Source organism: Silurus aristotelis (assembly GCF_946808225.1).
Source record: "Silurus aristotelis genome assembly, chromosome: 5".
Taxonomy (NCBI): Eukaryota; Metazoa; Chordata; class Actinopteri; order Siluriformes; family Siluridae; genus Silurus; species Silurus aristotelis.
The window spans coordinates 29,912,497-29,934,538 of record NC_139578.1 but is presented as its reverse complement, the minus strand read 5'-3'; the positions used below and the strand labels follow the sequence as shown (position 1 = coordinate 29,934,538).

The 22,042-nt window shown below is 36.8% G+C and overlaps 2 protein-coding genes across 2 annotated transcripts in view; one reads left to right on the top strand and one right to left on the bottom strand.

Moving 5' to 3' along the window:
• The first annotated feature begins 3,052 nt into the window (after positions 1-3,052).
• LOC310726647 (uncharacterized protein) lies at positions 3,053-21,836 on the top strand. The gene is made up of 12 exons (XM_083542390.1): positions 3,053-3,765; positions 4,655-4,750; positions 4,899-5,132; positions 6,132-6,288; positions 7,941-7,988; positions 8,131-8,702; positions 13,883-14,497; positions 15,308-15,403; positions 15,518-15,751; positions 18,659-18,818; positions 20,091-20,141; positions 20,805-21,836. The coding sequence occupies exons 1-12, from the start codon at positions 3,175-3,177 to the stop codon at positions 21,335-21,337; spliced, it is 3,387 nt and encodes a 1,128-aa protein (XP_083398516.1). The 5' UTR covers positions 3,053-3,174; the 3' UTR covers positions 21,338-21,836.
• Positions 19,431-22,042, bottom strand: part of LOC310726855 (uncharacterized protein) — a 37,225-nt gene continuing 34,613 nt past the window's right edge. The window contains exon 2 of the mRNA XM_083542892.1: positions 19,431-19,513. The gene's annotated coding sequence lies outside the window, so the exon portion shown is untranslated. The remainder of the gene's footprint in view (positions 19,514-22,042) is intronic.

Here is a 22,042-nt window from a genome sequence, read left to right as displayed (position 1 = left end):
CAATCTCTTATTTCTTTAACACACTCAGTTATGTGAGTTAATTGAGCTATATGGCCTGGTTTTGTTGAGATATATAGCTGGGTATCATCAGCATAACAGTGGAAGCTAATTCCATGCCTTCTAATAATATTTCCTAATGGAAGCATGTATATTGTAAAGAACAGGTGTCCTAGAACTGAACCTTGCGGCACGCCATAATTTACTAGCATTACCCTGGATAACTCTCCATTTAAGTCTACGAAATGGTAACGATAGGACAGGTAGGATTTAAACCAACTTAATGCCTGTCCCTGAATTTCAATGTAATTCTGTAAGCGATTAAGGAGGAGATCATGGTCTGTAGTGTCGAATGCAGCACTAAGATCTAGTAAAACTAACAGCGAGATGAAGCCTTGGTCTGAGGCTAAAAACAGGTCATTAGTGATTTTAACTAGGGCAGTTTCTGTGCTATTATGGGGCCTAAAACCTGACTGAAACTCCTCAAAGATGTTGTTCTATTGCAGGTGGGAACATAACTGGGCAGCGACAATCTTTTCTAACAAGAGCAACAAATGCTTCCATCCAGAAATCGTAGGCCTTGCATGTTTGAGCAATACAATGCTAACTGCATACCACATCTATTAGAATAGCATGACTTCATAGTGGAAGCGTCCAGATGGTAAACTGGCCTACCTGCAGTCTAGACCTTTCACTATTCAAAAACATTTAGCGCATAATGAAACGAAAAACACAACAAAGAACACCCAGAACTGTTGAGCATCTAGAATCCTGTATTAGACACATATGGGGCAACATTCCTCTCCCAAAACTTCAGCAACTGGCCTCCTCAGTTCCCAGATGTATATAGACAGAAGTCATGATGCTACAGTACACAGTGCTAAACATGGTCCTGTCCCAGCTTTTTAAATACCTGTTACAGCCATCAAATTCAAAATAAATATTTTTTTTCTGTAAAGTGGTACATATTCTTAGTTTAAATATTTGATATGTTTTCTCTGTTGTGTTATGAATAAAAAATATGGAACAAAACCATTGCATTCTGTTTTTATTTACATTTTATACAGTGTCAGAGTTGTATTTTTATTCGGAAGAATAATAACAAGAAGTGAAAGGATTCATAGGTTATTCAAGTTTCTAATGATGTAAAGTTCAATTCAAATCAGTTTTATTTGTAGATTGTTTTTAAGAAGGGACATTGTCATTGTTGGAATGAGTGCCAATGGCGACTGTGGTAAGGGAAAAACTCCCTGAGATTGTAGAAGGAAGAAACCTTAAGAGGAACCAGCCTCAAAAGGGAACCCATCCTCTTTACTGAATGGCCATTCATTACAGTTCCATCATTGTGTGTTCAGTGATGTTTAAATGCAAAACATTTTCATACAAATTGCCCTCCTGGCCATTGACATTAATTACAGTCCAGATCCATCCTCATAGTTTTTGAGATGGTTAGTAACTGGATCTGTAGACTTTAATGTGGAACCATCCCCAGCTGCACAATGTGGTCTCCAATTAAAGAGAACTTAATTCAGATGTAGGGCATTGAGATGAATCAGGCAGATCCGGAGAAAAGAATGAGACAGGAACACCGGTCTCTGGTACCACAGGAGCGAGTCAGAGAATCAGGTGATCATCTCAGAATGAAAGAGGTCCGCTAGTGACTAGATGAGAAAACCAATGTTCCAGTTTATCCCAAAGGTGTTTATTGTTCAGGTGTTCAGGGGTTGAAGCCAGGCCTTGAGTTCTTCTGTAGTACTCGTGGTAATATACCTGTACAAAGTGATATTGGGAAATAAGAGTCAATATGCGATGCTTGGTCATTACATTTTTAACAATTAGTGCAACTTAAGCACAATTTAAGGCCTCCTCACCTCACCCATATCAGTGCTTAAATTTACTAGTCCATAAGCATACTTCAAAATCTAGTGCAACATCTTTCCAGAAGACTGTAGAGAATTATAAGAGCAAATTGGGACTAAATTTGGAATGTGATGCTTAAAAAGCTAACTGTTTAATTAATTGTGACTAATGATTAATGCTAATTAATCAGCTAGTTAATTTACAGAGCAAAGAATCACATATACACAAAAAAGAGTTGTGATGAGTGTCTTACTTACTGTAGCTGTAAACGGTGATATTGGGATATTGTTTTTTTCAATCATTTTTTGTTGTGCAGAGGTTTTTTTTTTGTTTGTTTTTTACAAACGGAAACAATGCTAATCAGGGAAACTATTTATTCCAACTTGAATAGGTAGAAGCACATTCTGTGCACTTCAGTGCTTCTAATTTTTTTTTTTTCTAAAAAAAAAGAATTTCCACAAGTATACCAATAGCTAATTTTTTTTAAATGGCATCAGGGACTAAAAAAAACATAGAACTGACTATGTTGAAAAAACAAATTGATTTAAAAGAAAATACATTATTTCCCAGTAGAGGGCAGTACAGTATCACAATAAACCAAATTTTGAACACCTTTTGAAATATGAAATGTAAATAAAAATATCAATAAGTTTAAAAGACAAATCTTTTCTTCAGATTTTGTCTTTAAAGTGTAGTTCTTTGTCAGATGGGAATTATCATTCAAGTTTACTCTTGCGAAAGTTGTGTAGGCCTGAGAGCAAGTTTGCTTCTGGACAAAGAGCCTTGTCTTTTGCTGCCCGTCTTGATTAGTGAATTAGTATATAGGTTTGTTTTGGTTATGGAGGTGACTCATCCAAGCCCGAGGCCCTAGACAATCGCCTGCTCTGTTTATGGTTAGCATCGGCCCTGCCTCTAGGTTAAGTAAGAACTATTTGTCCAAGAAGTGGAGTGATGGAGTGCTGTATCAGATGATTTAGCCTCTATAATCACCCGATGTACTGATATTATACACAGTCTCTTACAGCAGAAGTGTCTTCTATTATTATTATTTTCTTCAATATTTTCTTTTAGTATCATACACAGCTTTTACAAACTGAACCAGGAAACCTGAGCTACTGTAAGTGTGCGTGTGTGTGTGTCACACATACACAACCTGGCAACTCATCTCTCACTTTATCAGAATTAAAAGTGAAACCAATCTTTTTCTGTTTAGTTTAAAGGCGTGCATCTGTTAGATCTATACAGCCGTTTTCTTTGTCTCCAGGACCAGGATGTGTGAGCTGCTGCTGTAAGTGACTGTGTGTTTCTGTGTGTAAAATGGCAGAAGCGAATATTTCTGTGGATCAGGACCAGTTCAGTTGTCCAATCTGTCTGGATCTCCTTAAGGATCCAGTAGCTCTTCTGTGTGGACACAGTTTCTGTATGGGGTGCATTAATGGCTGCTGGGATCAGGAGGATCAGAAGGGAGTCTATAGCTGTCCTCAGTGCAGACAAACCTTCACTTCAAGACCTGCTGTGAGTAAAAACACTGTTCTGGCTGAAGTCATAGAAACTTTAAAGAGGGCAGGAATTCAAGCTAAACGTCCTGACCAGTGTCCAGCTGGACCTGAGGATGTGGAGTGTGATTCCTGCTCTGGGAGAAAAGACAAAGCAGTGAAGTCGTGTCTGGTGTGTCTGGCGTCTTTCTGTGAAACTCACCTCCAGCCTCATTATGAATCTCCTGCTTTTAAGAAGCACAAGCTGGTGGAAGCCTTCAGACAACTCCAGGAGCAGATCTGCTCTCAGCACGACAAACTGCTGGAGGTTTACTGTCGCACTGATCAGCAGTGTATCTGCATGCTGTGTACTATGGATGCTCATAAAGGACATGATACAGTATCAGCTGCAGCAGGAAGAGCTGAGAAACAGGTAACACTTTTGTACAGCTGTCTTCTACAATTAGAGGAAAAAGCAATAGTGGGTACAGTTCATTTAAAAATAGGTTTAGCTTGGAATTGCTTGGGTTGTTTAGGTTAGAATTGCTTTCGGGGCATTAAAGGGCTATAACCTCTCCTGTTCAATCCTCTATTTGAATAATTGCCTGTTTCATGATACTATTCATGTTCTCTTCCTGTTCATGTGGCCACTGGTCTCCTCCCATTTTTCGCATAAATGATTGTGTATGAGTGCTGCCTTGAATTGGACTGGCATTTTGCCCAAAGTGTATTTTAACTTACACCTAGTGTTTCTGGTATTGGCTATGGAGCCACCACAGCCAAAAGAAATTGTTATAACAATTGCCTCCATCCAATGCCTTTTTTACATTCTTATTTGTTTGTTTATTTAACAGAGACAATACACTAGATATTGTTACACAATGACAACCGATGACATGTACAGGGCATATAGCACAAAGCTATATATACCTACATATGTTCAAAACAACCAAATAAAAAAAACAATCATCACAAAAACACAAAATGAATACAAATTCAAAATTCTTTTCTCAATACAATTTGTACAAACAACACAACACAATAGTTTACATGCAAAAGCTTGCACTTTTCCCAAAATCCTAAATTCTCTCAAAAAAAGTAAGTATTTGTGTCAATGAACTCTCTCTCTCGCGAGAAAGAAACGCAGCATACCTTTACCCACACCAGTTGATTCCATAATTAGGCCATTTGGTGGTACAATACAAACTAAAGAACCTTCAATAGCTCTAGAGCTGATATTTTAATATTGTTGCAAAGTGTATATTGTGTATTTAATGTTATATCTTTACAACGATGTGAATTCTGTCCTCTATTCTGTGTAGAAACCGCTGTTGGATGTGCGGGCAAAATGTCAGCAGAAAATCAAAGAGAGAGAGCAGGAGCTTCAGGAGCTAACAAAGGCTGTGGAGACTCACAAGGTAAATTTTAGGAAAAAGAGCAATGGGGTTGACAGAAGAGCTTTTTCATGGTCCATCCAACACTTTTCTGTTCTGTTCTAGTCTGAAAATCACTGACAGTGACTGGGTTAAAAGGTGACATCTCTTTCTGTGTGTGTCTTTTTTTCAGCATTCTGCACAAACAGCAGTGCAGGAAACTAAGAAGCGCTGTACTGAACTGATCACATCTATTGAGAAAAGATGCACTGAGATGATGACACTGATCAAAGCCCAGGAGAAAGCTGCAGTGAGTCGAGCTGAAGAAGTTATTACAAAACTGGAGAAGGAGATTGCAGAGCTGAAGAAGAGAAATGCTGAGATGGAGGAGCTTTCACACACTGAGGATCCCATCTATTTCCTCCAGGTAACATCACTGAGGCCATAACCAATTCATATTTATTATACCAACTGCCTGAAGGTCCTATTGTTTGCTGTAATGAAAATATAGCAGTCATTCTGGAGTAAGAGCAGAGAACTGACTTACTGCCTCCAAGACCTACTAAAGGTTACTTTCTGATACTTACACATAATGACCCAAGACAGTAAAACATGGAGGTGAAAAGCAGGTAATAACAAATGTTTTAGGGGCCAGGGACCCTTTACAAGAGAGAAAGTGGAACCACATTGGAACTATTTTTATTGTTAAATAAAAAAAAATAAAAAAAGAGTGTAGACTTGTTTTAACATAAAAAACATGACATTTTTGTCATTTCATTTTGAATCATCACCCAGGTGGGCATTTAATCTAAAACTAAAGAGCAGTCCTGCAGCTTGCCCATCCAACACTCACTTTCCCATCCAACAACACACACACACACACACACACACACACACACACACACACACACATACTCTGGAAAAAGATAACATCAAAAGGAGCGTCAAAACGTGTATATATACTCATTGTGTGAGTATATATATATATATAGCCATGCTCAATGAGAAAAAGTGAAATAAAGAAAACCAACAGATTAAATGTTAATGTTACATTTTTCGTATTTTTTTCTGCACTTCCAACTTGCACGTGGGTATACTAATCTACTAATCTACAAATACTCCTAACACAGGGGGGAGTGGTGGCTCCAGCCGTTAAGGTGCTAGGTTACTGATCGGAAGGTCAGGGGTTTAAGCCCCGGTATCGCCAAGCTGCCACTCTTGGGTCCTTGAGCAAGGCCCTTAACCCTCTGTAATGTATATGTGACGAATAAAGGCTATTCTATTCTATTCTATTCTACAATGTGTACAACAATTAGCCTCTTTTACATGTTTGTTATGTACTGTAGTAACGTCTCTGTAGTTTCAGTCCATTTAACCATTTTTGCTGCTTTTTACTTCTTTCTTATGATGTTTGTTTTTTATGTAGAGTTTTAAATCTCTCGTGACTCCTGGATCTGCAGATTTACCCACCATCACAACTAGTACTTTCTACTCTTTCAAAGATGTAGTACAGTCTGTCTCTCAGTTTAAGAAGAAGATGGAAGCATGCTCTAAAAAAGAGCATGAGAAGATATCACGTGAGGGTAAGACAGAGCGACAAACATTACCTTCTCTTAGATTGCATATTGCACAATGAACAACATACACTTTTAACCATTCCAGCATTCTCAACACAATATCACATGAGAATTATTTGTGATTGTGTCAGTTTCACTTGCAGTAAATATACATTCTAGCTCTCTAGAAACTCTAAAATGCTGCTTTTATCTGTTCTACATTGTTGAAATAGCACATACAGTATTCAAGATTTCAACATAAGTGGTTGCTTTCTAAAATATTTGATTAAATTTTGAGAAATATTTAGAAATGTTGAAAGGTTGGCCAAGGCTGGAATAAATTGACAGTTTTTAAGAAATGTGTTTGCCATTATTAAAATATGTATTTTATGTATGTATATATTGAAACATGGTCCTCTGGCATCCACATTTATCAAATATAATGTGGACAAATAGAAAGGTGACAGTGACGCATGTGAGCTGCTTGTCTGACCTTGAATTGGAGTTTTGATGTCCTAGCCAGGGTAAGCCTCGACAATTATTTCCCAGATCTCTCAGGTACAGAGAACTGAGCTCTGATAACAAGTCAGATCGTCCCTCTCCTCTTTAGTCTGGAGGACGTGGTGTCCATATTTTCAAAAAAGAACAATTTGGGAAATTTCAAATGTCTGACCACAGAACAGTTTTTTACTTTGCTTCAGTGAATTTTGAATGAGCTTTGGCCCAGAGAGGATTGTGGTGTTTCTCATCCAATCATGTTCATGCATGCCTTCTTCTTTGCATATTAGATATACAGTAGCAAACTGTGTTCAAATATGCAGTGATTTTCATGACAGAATCATGAAAAATCTGTCTGAAGGCCTGAAGGTCATGGGCATCCAATATTGATTTTTCGCCCTTTTCCTTGTTAACAGAGAATTCTTCAGATTCTATGAAACCTATGATATATTCTGTAAATTATATTCAAAAGATATTTAACTGTTGTACAATTTCATGGTGAGGAACATTATTTGTAGACAGAGTATTTTACAGATTGGTGAAGCTCTGCTAATCTTTACTTCTGAGAGACTCTGAGCCTCTAATACACTATTTATACAGAATCATCTTACTGACCTGTTATCAATTAATTTTATTAGTTGCAAAAAAAATGTCCAACTGTTTCATTTTAATGACGTAATTTATATTACTTAAATTGTTTTCTCTTTCAATATTTTTGTTGCCCCGTCCCAACTTTCTTGTTGCAGCCATCAAATTCAAAATTACCTTATTTTTTTTCCTTAAAATGGTTCATTTCCTCAGTTTAAACATTTGATATGTGTTCTTTGTCCCAAAAAAGTGCCCCAATGTTTACTGTAATTTGGGTTAAAGTTGGTGCTAACAGTGGAAAATTTTTATTATTTGCCTGGGTGGAATTGCTGATTGATTATTTTTTTCTGTACTATATTGGTAGATTATCCCATGTTTTTGATGCTTTCATCTGGTGTGATTATGTGATAAACATTTGCCCTTTTCCTGTGTGGTGATACTATAAAAAAATATTATGAAGATAACAGTATTTATAAATACAACTTTATTATTTTACATATAACATTTTAACCATATTCTAAAACATTTTGTGTTCATTTGTCTAACTGTGATGAGAGAGCTTATACATGTAATTTTGTTTACCTGTTTTTTAGTGAAGAATGTTGTGATCATGGAACCCAAAAGAGAGGAATTTCTTCAATGTAAGTGTTTTCAGCCCTAACTGGAAAGTGGGAATTGGCCATGACTAAGCTAGAAAGAAAATCTGGAAAAAAATACAGAACTTAAGTAGGATTATGTTTTTAAAAAAATTAATAAAATAAAATAATTTTTGCTTTCTTTTAGATTTCTGCCGGCTCACACTGGATCCCAGCACGGCACATCAACATATCCAACTTTCTGATTCTAACAGAATAGCGACTTACAGAGACATCCCACAGAAACGGTCATCTAATAGAAATGTTTATAGTCTACCAATGCAAACAGAAAGCTATGAACATCCAGAGCGTTTTAACCATTACCCCCAGGTGTTGTGTAAAGAGAGTGTGTGTGAGCGAGCTTACTGGGAAGTGGGTTTCACTAATTGCAATGGGGTTTCTATAGCAGTCTCATATAAAGACATCAGTAGGACAGGAAGCAATAATGAATGTGCATTTGGAGGAAACAAGAATTCCTGGAGTTTGATTCGCTACTCCTCCTATTACTCATTCTTACACAACAACCAGGAAACCAGACTCCCTATGAACCACAGTCCTTTAAAAATTGGAGTGTTTCTAGATTATAAATCAGGATCTCTGTCTTTCTACAGTGTTTCTGACACGATGAAGCTCCTCCACAGAGTTCGTACCACATTTACTCAGCCTCTCTACCCTGGGTTTGGGCTAAATAACAATTCAATAGTAAAACTGTGCCATCAAATATAGATCATTTTAAATGATTATCCCTGTATGGTGAACATTACAGTGATACAGAAAGTCAAGTCATGCTTTATGATATCTAAATACAAAAAAAGTATTCATAATGACAAGGAATCTAAATTCTATTTAAAGAAACCTAAGCAGTTCCTTCCCAAAGTAAAAAAAAAAGTGTGTTGAAAATCAAATGTAAGTCTAGGTATTTATACTTTTCATTGTACAAGGAAGTAAAGTTGCCCGGATGCTCTCAGTGGTGCACTGGTGTGTAGGGGTAGCATGCATGGGTATTATTATATTGTGCCTTTTCCAACTAATGTCTCAGTATCATATGATGAGCTCAAACCTTCTGAGATATTAATAGTAGCCAGGTAGACCCATTATTACTGGTGATCAGTCCTGGTACAGCAAACTCATTAGCATGATGATGGAGATGTTTTTGGTGATACAACTGTCCATATTTGAGCATCCAGGATGGTGTATACCAGTAATCTGTGTCTAATTCATGAATTTATTGTAGGTCAAATAATGAATCAAAATAATGAATGAAAGAATTTTTATTCAGTATGCTACATACAGTATATACAAAATCTACTCCAATTCATCCATATGCAATTAACACAAATGTATTTTAATTACTGCTACAGTAAAAAGTGGGAAAGTTTAAGTATTCAAGAGGCTACAATCATCTAAAACCTAAAGGAAGTTAACTAAGAGATGAAAAAGTGATTTGTGTGGGATTGAGTAGGAGGGGTTTTTGTCTGTTTTTGTCTCTACATTCAAACCCATGGCTCAGAGCAGCAGTTAGTATTGTATTTTATTATAACATTAAGGGCTGATTAGGTTAATAAAGAACCATAATACCGTTCAAATTGCATTTTCTATATTGTAATACGATATCTACAATATTTTATGTCTGTTATTATTGTAACCTTTACACTTAAATAATCAGTAACACTTTTCACTCTTGCTGTAGTTATTAGTGATTTGGGTTTTAAATATTTAACTGCAATTTGATTTTTTTCTTTTTTTTTTTTTGTATTACATTTACTTATTGTTCGTACTGTACACCACTGGCTGTTTTTGCCAAATTATGTACAGATCCTCTGTTTTTAATCAAGTAATGAGTAATACCCAGGTGTTGTTTAAGGTGTACTTTCATTTTCTTTGTATCTTCAACCTAATATAAATCAATATATACCAGGATTTTGGATTTTGTTCTATAATGTACTTGCATCTTACTTGCTATATACGTTTACTATAACCAATAAACTTTACAGTAAATTCAGAATTGATGTCTCTTTATTGACTCACGTAAAAACCTTTTTACCTTTTTCACTGCTGTGACTAATGAAATATGTTGTCAGGACCCTCCAATTATAAAACATAGGACTTTTTTGTTGCATGCATTTCTGCTTCTGCTTGGTAAATATAGTTAAAATAGCTTTTACTTTAAATTTTACACTTCTTACTGCAATGTCATTAGCTCTGTAAGAGGAGTAGGACATAGTCTTTATTGCTTCAGACAACTGAAAGTCAATCAAAAAAAATCATGCTCAGTAATTCTTTAAAAACACACAGCATCTAACACAGCATGGAGGCCAATTCAGGAGATTAAAGGTACAGAATTTTATATTGTATATTACCGTATGTATATTACAGTGGTGGGCCGTGCATTTGGTACCTGAGCCTTCAGTGAGGATGTACCCGACTTAATCCACCTCTTAATACCACCACTATCACATCACAATTATAGAAACCATCAATGCAATACAAAAAACGCAATATCCCATTGATAATAAAAACTAAGGTAAAAAGGCCAGCAGTACTGACTATGAAGGCTCTGGGCAGATTAGATTGACATGGCAGCACATAGAGGCTGAAATCTGATTGGACAAAAAATCTAACATCCACATACACGTGCTGGAAACAGTGCAGCCGAGAGAAACACTACGACATGAAGAGAATAAACTGTTGGGAATAAATTAATACAATTTCATAAAACAAATATTAGAATGTAGGTTGTAAATGTAGGTCAGTGCTTCTGATTGTGTTTAGGCCAGCAGAGAAGGATTTGCTGTCCCTGACTGCACACCACTGTATATTATCGATCTATATAGATATTCAAGTTTTTGAAATTTCAAGTAATGTTTTTGAACATATGTATTTGAATTTAAAACAATTAAATTATTGAAATTTGAAGCGCAAAGTCAATTCACACTGTAAGAACAGAAAGGATGCCTGAGTATTATATCACAGCAGATAACATGAAAGTTTGTTGAGACAAAAACTGGGAAAATAAAAGTACTAACTGCTTATATCTATAAACAACGTATTACAACGTATATGTTTCGTATTACAAGCCATCAGACTTCTTAACACTAAGAGACTGGACACACACGCACACGCACACACACACACACACGCACACACACACACACACACACACACACACACACACACACACACATACACACAGGCTATATATATATATATATATATATATATATATATATATATATATATATATATATACACACAAAAGATTAATTAATTAATTAATAAATAGTGCAGTATGTTATTTCCACTCTTCCTTCCTTTTCACCCCCAAAAATCCAGATCTGTTATTGTCTCACAACTTTGTGAAAATGTATTAAGACACACAAGCAGTATTTATACAAAACAGGACAAAAGGAGAGTGTATATTTCTTATTGTACAGAATTGTACAACTTATTGTATAGAACTTATTGTCTCTATTTGCTTATTGCTGCCATTTAAGGTAAACGTATGCATTAGTCAGCACTATAAACAACATGTATATGATATAGAGCTTTCTGTAACAAGAGGAGCATTTCCCCTGGAGGTTAATGATTGAGCAGTGTGGGTGAACACCTTTCAACTCTACTCTCAATTTATCAGAAATGAAGGAGGCACTAATCTATCCTTGTTGAGTTCTTTGACCTGAGACACACCTATTTTCCAAACCACTTTTACCACCAGACCCAGGAAGTGTGTGCAGCTGTGAGAATGTGTTGCTTTTCAGTAAAATGGCAGAAACTGTGGACACACTGAATAGTCACTGAATCCAATTCATCCCAAAGGTGTTCAGTAGGGATGAGATCAGAGCTCTATAACAGCAAGATCTTCCTCTCCAAAGCATGTAAACCAGATCTTCAAGGAGCTCAGGACCTTGGAATTTTGGGTTGCCAAGTTCAAGTGAATGTAAAATTTAATTGTAGCGCATCTAAAGACGTTCTGAACAATTGAGTGCCTTCAGCTTTGTGGTAACAGTTTGGAAAAGAATTACATATAGCAGTAAGGGTCAGGTGTCCCAATTCTTTTGGCAATATAGTGTATTTTTTACTCCATGAATACAGTATGTATTAAATTATCCCTAATATTTTATTCTCTTAAAAGTCTATTTCATTGCACTTATATTGGAGGTGTCTAATCACACCAGCATTTGTACATCCTTTGATAGAGATAACCACACAACAATAAAAACAAAGCAGAGAAACTTAGATAGAGTGTGAACTCACGCTCAAAAATGAATTACAGATGAAGACAATATCGAAAACTCTTGATCTTGACATTGAGTTTGAACTCCTTCAGAGTATTTTATCGTAGCCAGTTGACATCAAAAGTAACAAATTCAATAACAAAGTTTAAAAGTCAAGCAAAAGAAACAAACTAAGTTCAGGTTTTAGGGTTGTGGTGTCAAAGAACGAGGGGTTTGTTCAGCAGAAAGAAAGTCAGACAAAAACAGTCAAAGCGCAACCCTTATATACCACCTGCAGCTTCCATCCATCCTCTTTTTGTTGTCCAATTATTTCCTTATTCAGCAATAATATCTCAGAATATCGAAGTTCTTTCTACTTTAATAAAATAATGGTGGCAAAAGCCAATCCATATCTATATTTTACAATAGTAATCCAGCTCATAAAATCTAATCACACATTAAATGTACACTTTATAGATGCTCTCGGGTTTTGGTCATTTACACACAGTATCTCTTTACATAACATTTTTGTATCTGATACGGTTCTTGTATCTTTTTTGCATGTTGGTGGTGTTCAGCTGATGAAAGTTGAAATAATTTTCCTATGAGATAAAGTCTTACAGTGGATCAGATTTTGTTTCCTCAAAGTAAAGATATGTTTCTGCAGTTCTCTATACACTTATATTTTTCCCACTAGATGTCTTTAATCTAAAATGTGTTTTACGTTTCTTTAAAATTACAACTTTCCACTTTAAAGTGCAGTATAATTTGTGTATAATGACTATTTTCTATCAATGAATGAATTCTGAATGTAAAATTCACAATAAAAAGTGATCTGCTAGCTTCTGAGGTTTTACTGATCACCATATTTAATAACATTTCAGAGACATTTCAGAGACGGATGATCCACTGTGGCGCCCCCTAATGGGAGCAGTCGAAAGAAGAAGAAGAAGAAGAAGAAGAAAAAGAAGAAGAAGAAAAAGAAGAAGAAGAAAAAGAAGAAGAAGAAGAAGAAGAAGAAGAAGAAGAAGAAGAATATTACATTAATTATATATATATTTTCTCTTTGCTTTTTTTTTTTTTTAACAAACTTTATTTGTATAACTATTTTAACAATTTAGAGTAATCCAGAATGTATATATAAAATATGTAAAATGATCAAATTCATAAAATAGAGAAAAGAAAAGAAAATTAACTATAACAATAATCTTTTTATTTATTTATTTGCACAGTGCCCAGGGTCACTATGAACAGTTTTGAGATTGTTTATTTTTCTGTTATTATCGTTCAAATTGTTCAAAAGTTAACCATTATAAAAAAGAAAGAAGAAGGAATATGAAGAGGAATTCTAACGTGGTGATTTGGCGCCCCCTAGAGTCCATTTAGGTGTATATGCCTGGTATAGGTTGGTGCACGTTTCACACGTTTTCAGCTTCCTTTCAGTCACGTGGTTATGTGCCGTAGTTGACCACATGGTCGGTTTGGGTATTTAGGAGTTTGGAAACAATGTAGTTGTATGTGCTGCTTGTTTGTTTGGTCTTCTGGCACGCGCGTTGTAACTTTTGGATAAGGTGTGACCAGGTCATACTGGGCTTCATGTGCAGGAGCATCATCAGCAACGTTTTTTTGTGCATTTTGTTACAAGTGAGTCTTCCAGCTGGTGTGAGCTGCTTTTCTCAGTGACTCTGTGTAAGTTTGGATTTCAATACAATGGCTGAATCAAATATTTTAGGACTTCAGGACCAGTTCAGTTGTTCAATCTGTCTGGATCTCCTCAAGGATCCAGTAGCTCTTCTGTGTGGCCACAGTTTCTGTATGCGGTGCATTAATAGCTGTTGGGATCATGAGGATCAGAAGGGAGTCTATAGCTGTCCTCAGTGTCGACAAACCTTCACTCCAAGACCTGCTGTGAGTAAAAACACTGTTCTGGCTGAAGTCATGGAGACACTGAAGAGGGCAGGATTTCAAGCTACACGTCCTGCTCAGTGTTTCCCTGAACCTGAGGATGTGGCGTGTGATTCCTGCTCTGAGAGAAAATACAAAGCCATCAAGTCATGTCTGGTGTGTTTGGCCTCCTTCTGCGAAACTCACCTCCAACCTCACTATAAATCTCCTGCCTTCAAAAAGCACATGCTGGTGGAAGCCTCCAGGCGACTCCAGGAGCAGATCTGCTCTCAGCATGGCAAACTGCTGGAGGTTTACTGTTACACTGATCAGCAGTGTATCTGCATGTTGTGCACCTTGGATAAACACCGTGTACACTATGCGGTATTGTCTAGCGCAGGAAGAGACGAGAAGCAGGTAACAAGATCTTCTCACCTTCTTTCACAACTAATATGGGGTGATATAAGTGACTGCGAGAGTACTTGCTTGTAGTGTGGCATTGTTGGTGGTTCCAGGTTTAATCCTAAACCTGGGCCCTCACCTGAATGTGGATTTCCTTTAGGTTCTCCGACGGTTCTTCGATCTTCTAAGATCACGTGCGATTGAATGCTTACGTTTCTGCAGTAACGTGTGGGGAAGGTTACAGATTCTATGCTCCAAAAATGCATATATGAGTCTAGTGTAACTCTTACAATCACTCATTACACACATGCTGAGCAGAAAAGCATCTCAGAAATCATTGAGCTACCTGAGCAGAAAAACCACAGAAGGTCAGGTTCCCAAGAACAGAACTCTCAATGGATCATCCAAATTGGACAGATTTAAAAAAATTTATAAAAATAGGAAAAGACCAAGTGGTATGGTTTTTTCTCAACTGCTGTTTGTGCCCTTGATGATTATCAGAATCCATATTTGTGAAGCCTGGTGTGGTCTCCTGCCTCTGTAGTCCATCCACCTCAAGGATTGATGTGTTGATGAGATGCTTTTTAACTCAACAGAATTGTATAGATGGATTTATATAGTTACTATGTAAACTGTATGAATTTCTAGCAGTTCAGACATGACTGGTTCTTCTCTCCTGATCTCTCTCATCATCGAGGTGCTTCAGACAGCAGACCTTCTCCACACAGGCTGTTTTTTGGCCGTGTTTTCTTTATTCTGATGTTTGAGTTAAACATTAACTGAAGCTCCTGCTCTCTATAAATGATATACCTTTTTGCTGGACAGAAGGAGTTGTTAGACATCCAGGGAAAATACCAGCAGAGAATCCGGGAACGAGAGAAGGAGCTTGAGGAGGTAACCAAGGCTGTGAGTTCTCACAAGGTACATTTCAAAAACAGCAGCAGCATCGAAGGCTGTATGGTGATAAAAAGTGAGTATCAAGTCTTAACGCTCATTCAGGAAATAAACTGAATTCAAATCCTCCTCCTCTAACAGCAATCTGCACAAACGGCAATTCAGGAAAGCGTAAAGATCTTCAACAGGCTGATCGCATCCATTGAGAGAAGACGCTATGAGGTGACGGCGCTGATCCGAGCTCAGGAAGCAGCTGCAGTGAGTCGAGCTGAAGAAGTCATGAAGCAACTGCAGCAGGAGATCACAGCTCTGAAGAGGAGAGACGCTGAGATGGAGGAGCTTTCAAACACAACCGATAACATTTATTTCCTCCAGGTAAAAGCACGGAGAGGCGTCTTCACAACCGGCTGATCATTGCTTTACCAAATATATCGTCTACATTTATATTGTAATTTGACATGATTGGGGAGAACACAAAACCCAACGAAACACACACCTACAGATTAATTAAAGCGCAATTAAAGTGCGTTCTTCTGCATGGTTCAGTCTAATAAAATGCATTTAAAATGATCACAAAATTCAAGATATAAAGCCAGAAAATGTCAATTTACATCCTTTTATATAGTGAATCAATATCACACGAAAAGTGCCTTTTTAAAAAAAAATACAAAATTTATTTATTTTGTCCAAAAATCAAGATGACAAATGTGCTACTGATTTTATACAACACGAAGTTAATATTCAGAGATTTCCAGGACATTTTGGATGCCAAGTTGCCTGTTTTCTTTTTCGCCAAAAAAAAAAAAAAAAATGCATCTCTGTGCAACATGTTGGTGAGTCGTTCATGAACGATTCCTTCCTTTTGAACGAGTCTTTATTGTGACTCATCTCGGAGTGATTCGTTCTATAGGTTATGTACAAAGTCTCTCGACTTTTCCAGTCCAAGTCTTTATTTTGTCATGTGAATCCCATAGACACTGCAGTTAAATATACATAAATAAATTATCGAAACATTTTGATTAACAAGATTCAAAGAACCGAGTCTATAAAATGATCCGATCTTCGATGGTTTCGTGAATGAATCACCCGTTGAAATGATTCGGTTCAATCGCAATGACTCACTTATTAACAGCTACTTGCTGCCACCTACAGGCGTTTTTTTTTTTTTTTTTCTCCTATTATCAATTCAAATTTTTTATTCATCACATACACATTATCTCTAATATCAGTTCCTCCCTATCAAGGTGGGTAAGGGTATTGTTAGATGGTGCACAATCCTCATTGTTCTTGCTGTGAACATGTAGGTAAGGGCAGTTAAGGTTAATTGCACTGCCCCCTGACCAAGTCTGGAGTGTAACAGCTCCTAATTAGTGGTCGACCGATTCATTGGCACCGATAGTTCTTGCAATAACTATCAGCGATAGTTAAAAATGCATACCGATATAGTTTTTCCAGTTTGCCTCCGTTTGCTGGAGCGGCTGCTGTTATTACTAGAGGCAAATTAGTGACGCCACGTGCCGTTTGTTTTTACACATGAAGCCACGCTATATGTTATACTTTATAATTATGATTAATTATACAGTTAAATTTTTTTTTATTAATTAATAATTAATATTAATTTCAATTAGCAAATTCTAATGTTTCAGTAGTGTTTTTTTATTTGTTATAGTACTATTTTACATTAAAAAATAAATTTTTTTAATCCAGTATATATATTTTTAAACGATCGAATGATTAATTGGTTATCGGCGAGTACGATTATAGCGATCAGTATCGGTCGACCTTTACACCATATTATAGCTTTCATAGATGGATTTTTTGTTATAACCGTTTTAGCCCTTAACTGCTGTTTGAACAATTGAACTGATATGTTCATGATATGTTGTGGAAGAAAAGTAATGCATTACCAGAGCTCTTAAGATCCTCAGGTCTTAATAAACTCCAGATAGGAAGCATATGCATGGCTGAGGCAGAGGGCAATACTGTAGGTGGGGGTGGAGGAAGCTTCCTCAAGCCCCAGTACATCTGAAATTTACATAAAGTTGATTGGGAATATTGGAAATATTGTGTTATGCTTGTTATGTATCATTAAAATGAGTTGATTAATGGTGTTAAATTTACTTATCAGTAGAAACTCTTCCTTGACCTGTGTTTAACCTTTAGGGAGTAATTATAGATCACTTTGGTTGTTTTCTTTTTTCTATGGTATCTCCTCCTGTTACCCTCTGACCTGTAAACACCCGAAGAAGAACAGATGGTAGACATTTATAACTGTGTGAGAGAGACTTGGATGGGTAAGATGGACAGGAAAAGGTTGATATACTGTATGGTTAAAGAAAGTGGGATGGTATATAGCGATTATTTAATTTGCTTATTCAATCAACTTTCCTTTCTTTGGTTCAATGACGAATGAATATGCAAGATTGTGTCTATTAAAGTTCTTGTGTGGCGGAATTCCAGGTTGGGGGAGCTTCAGGAAACTACAATTCCAATCAAGCTCATTAAATTTCCATTTCAAGATTGATTTCCATGAGAATGTGTAGGAAAGACTGTTCATTGCCTTCAAATATGGTCTCTAGAAAGTATCCTCAGAAACTGTTAGAACACTCCCAGAAATGGTTCTCTGATTGCTTAGTTCTCTTTTGTGCAATGACCAAGTGCACAAGCATCTGTACTGCCAGCAACACCAGCACCACCACCACCTTCCCAGCATTAAGGATACTTTGGTCTCAGCCAGAGAACAGACCTGGCCACAACCCAGAACACCAGTATTTGCCAAAGCAAGTCAGGTTTCCTCCTGATATTATGCAAGATCACTATGGACTGAAATGCCAATAACAGTACCAGTAATGACCGAGAGGAAGTGCACGGAGTTGTTTGGTAAAAGTGTGAAGAAACAGATGCCTTATGGTCAATAGAAATAGGGTGAAATTGGTGCTTTGCTAGCCAGTCACTTTTAGAGTCCATCGTAATACATGGTATCAATAAAGCCTAAAACCTATCTGGGGTTAAATGGAGTGGAAGTCCTATGAAGCTGATGTCCTTTCACTCATAGCTGTTAAGTGGTCAAGGGTGGCTGATACCGAAAGCCACAATACAACCAAATACAAAATTCCTCTTGTTGGCTATAATTCTCATTCTGGAATGGGATGATGAAAAAGAGAAGTCTTCCTCACACATGATTTACTACAAAACTATAAACATTTCTATGTGTACTATCAGAATTTCAGGGTCTATATCTATTAAACTCCGATGCAGAGTCTCTTTTGATTCTCTCTCTAGAATTTCCAGTCGGTCTCGGCTCCTCTCGGATGTTCAGACTTGCCGCCCATCACCGTGAATTCTCTCCACACTTTTGCAGACGTATTAAAATCGGAGACTCAAATGGAAGAAAAAGTGGAAAAAGACTGTGAAGACGAATTTGGGAAGATGTCAAGTGAAGGTAAGCTATGTTTCCCTAATATTATATAGTCTTATCTATCTAGCGTCCAGAAAGCATCCAAATTCATGAACATTGATGCTAATGGTGCTTAAAAAAATGTACATTGGCATAACGTATTCAGCTTAGATACAGACAAGTGTAATAGCAATAATACATTTAGCTTATTATTATTATTATTATCAGTAATAGTATTTTTAATGATGAAAAGACTTTCAAGGGTTAAAAGTTGAAGTTTATTTCTATAGTGCTTTTCACAATAGACATTGTCTCAAAGCAGCTTTAAAGAATGTAAAAATTATAGAACAAAATTGGCACTGGTACGTCTCTAGATGGTTCTGGATGTTTGTGGGGTTCGGCATCTACTTCTTTAAAGGTCCACAATCTTCATGAGGTGACTGGAGCTGGAGCAACCTCAGGAAGCCTCGGGATGGGGAGAGAAAAAGAAGCAGTGGAGAGGAATAAGAGTAGCTGCTGTTCATGATATTAACAGCACAAGTTGATAATGTGCATGTGATCAGATGTTCTGGAGCACAAGGTTATGATGTCATGTGTAGGCTTTGCTAAAAAGATACCCAGTTTAAGTGCAGATTAAAAACGTGAGTGTGTCTGAGCCCTGAACACTGTCAGGAAGACTATTCCAAAGTTTAGGAGCTAAATGTGAGAATGTTCTACCACCTTTAGTGGACTCTGCTATTCTAGGAACTACTAGAAGTTCAGAGTCTTGAGATTTCAAAGAGCGTGATGGAAGTGTGGTAATTAGCAAAAGAGTACAAGTTGCCCTGAATCACACACTGGGGTGCAGAGACACTGTCAGATGGTCCACCACAATGGTTTGAGGTTGCTTCTGCACAGGAGCGGCTGAAAATGTCCTCAGTCATTATACAGTACAAGAGCGGCCTCTAGAGGCGAATCCCTTAGTTAATAGATGAAATGAACTTTAATTAGTACATGTTAAAATTAACAAACAATATTTTAAAGCATTTATTTACTTCAGTTAATGTTACAAATGGAAAAAAAAAACTAGCATTTCCCTTAAATTAAATGTCTTCCAAATTCCAAAGCATTGAAATGACATACAAATTACAATCATCTGATGATTAATCAGTTATCAGCAAGTACGATCCAACCAAGCTATCAGTAAAATACTCTAAATCACCCTCTAACCTGCACATTAATGTGTGGTGTTTGAGTGAATGTGTGGCAAATTATATATATTTCTGTTCATTGGTCTGGTTGGGATTAAATTGACTGTGTTTTACTGTGTTTCTGTAGTGAAGAAAGTTCAGGTTATCCCTCCTCAAAGCAGAGAAGAGTTGCTAAAATGTAAGTCTATACACACACACACACACACACACACACACACACACACACACACACACACACACACACACACACACACACACACTAGGGGTGACTAGGAATATTTTTTACCAAGCTGGTCAGCTTCAGTAATGGATCCTGCCAAACAAATGAAAGAATTTTGAGCGAGTGTGAGGTTTTTCCATTGAAAAGTGTTTTCACAATAGCTTTGGATAAGGGTTGCCAGGTGTTCTTAGTTTTTCCTCTATTTTCTATAGGGAAGAAATTTGCATATTTGTCTCTCTGATTTTAATATAGTTGTGCTAATTTTGGTCACAATCTGGCAACCTTGTTTAGTGGTGTATATACTCCTGGAGGCCATATAAATAATCACTTAATTCATGTAAATAATAAAAAAGGAAAACAATACTGTTTATTGCAGATATATTTTTATATAAAAAAAAAATCATATTATTAAAAAAAAAACTACAGCTGTTACAATGAAACACCATTTTACATTTTTAATTTGGACTCATAACAGCATTTTTTGTAGATCATGGTAGTTATTTATTTATATATTTGTTTATTTATATTGAAAGATCCCCACGGAGTCTTGTTCAGGGATCAAATAAAGTTCTACACATAAAAAAAAAAATAAAAAATCATGGTATTGATTCTTATCGACAGATTCCCATCAGTTCACTCTGGATCCCAAAACAGCAAATACGCAGCTCCGTCTGTCCGATTCCAACCACATGGTGACCAACAATCTATCGTTAATGCCGTATTATACTCCCTCAGAGAGTTTTAGCTCCTACTCCCAGGTGCTGTGCAGCGAGAGTGTATCCCAAGCCTGTTACTGGGAAGTGGAGTGGACCGGAAGTAACGGCGTTTCCGTAGCAGTGTCTTATAAGGACATCGTCAGGAAGGGAAATGGTAACGAGTGTGCGTTTGGATTCAACGATAAATCCTGGAGTCTGAAGTGCTGCTCTTCCAGTTACACCTTCTTACACAACAACCAAGAAACCAAACTCCCCATGAACCTCATCTCCTCTAGAATTGGAGTGTTTGTGGATTATAACGCAGGAACGTTGTCTTTTTATAGTGTCTCTGACAAGACGAAGCTCCTCCATACCATCAAGAGCGCCTTCGCTCAGCCTCTGTACCCTGGGTTTACAGTAAACTCCAATTCAACAGTAAAGCTGTGCCGTTTAAAATAGATAGATACCCAAGGAAGCTCAACTCGTACGAGTGTTTGGCTTTATATAAATGTGTGTATTTATGAATATATAATGTGTGAAATGACTGTAGAAAGCAGACTTAGTGGCACATACACCTGCATTACTGATATAAATACGATCCTACCTGATCAGTAGTCATGGTGATCTCAGATGCCTCCTGAGCTTGAAGAATAGTGAGCAATGTGTTTGGTTAAAGCAACCAACCATAATTATTTGATTATGATTCGATTATTTTCATGCAAAAGCGCATCCTGAATTTTTTTTTGATTCCTAACACGAGTAAACAAGTGTTTTTCTTTTTCAATAATGAATAATAATTAAAGAATGATGTTGCTTTATGTTGTGAAACATGCTTGAGTTGTAAAACTAGGTTCTGTTATTGGTTATGTTGGCTTAAGAGAGTTATAGACTCTTGTTTTTGCCTGTAAACCTGTATCGACTCCTTACATGTTAAATAAATCTCACTTGCATGATGTTACATTGATGGTTCTAGATCAAGTTTTATGGGGACCAAGCATTTAATGTGCGTAGACCGTACTGTTGTTCTAACTTCTTTGGTATGTTTATGGTCATAACCTTTTATGCTACATGTCAAAGGTTTATGCTGTATGACCAAACAGCCAGGCAACATATCATCATCCATCGGCTCATATTACCTTGAGACTTGACTAAACAGTTAGCGAA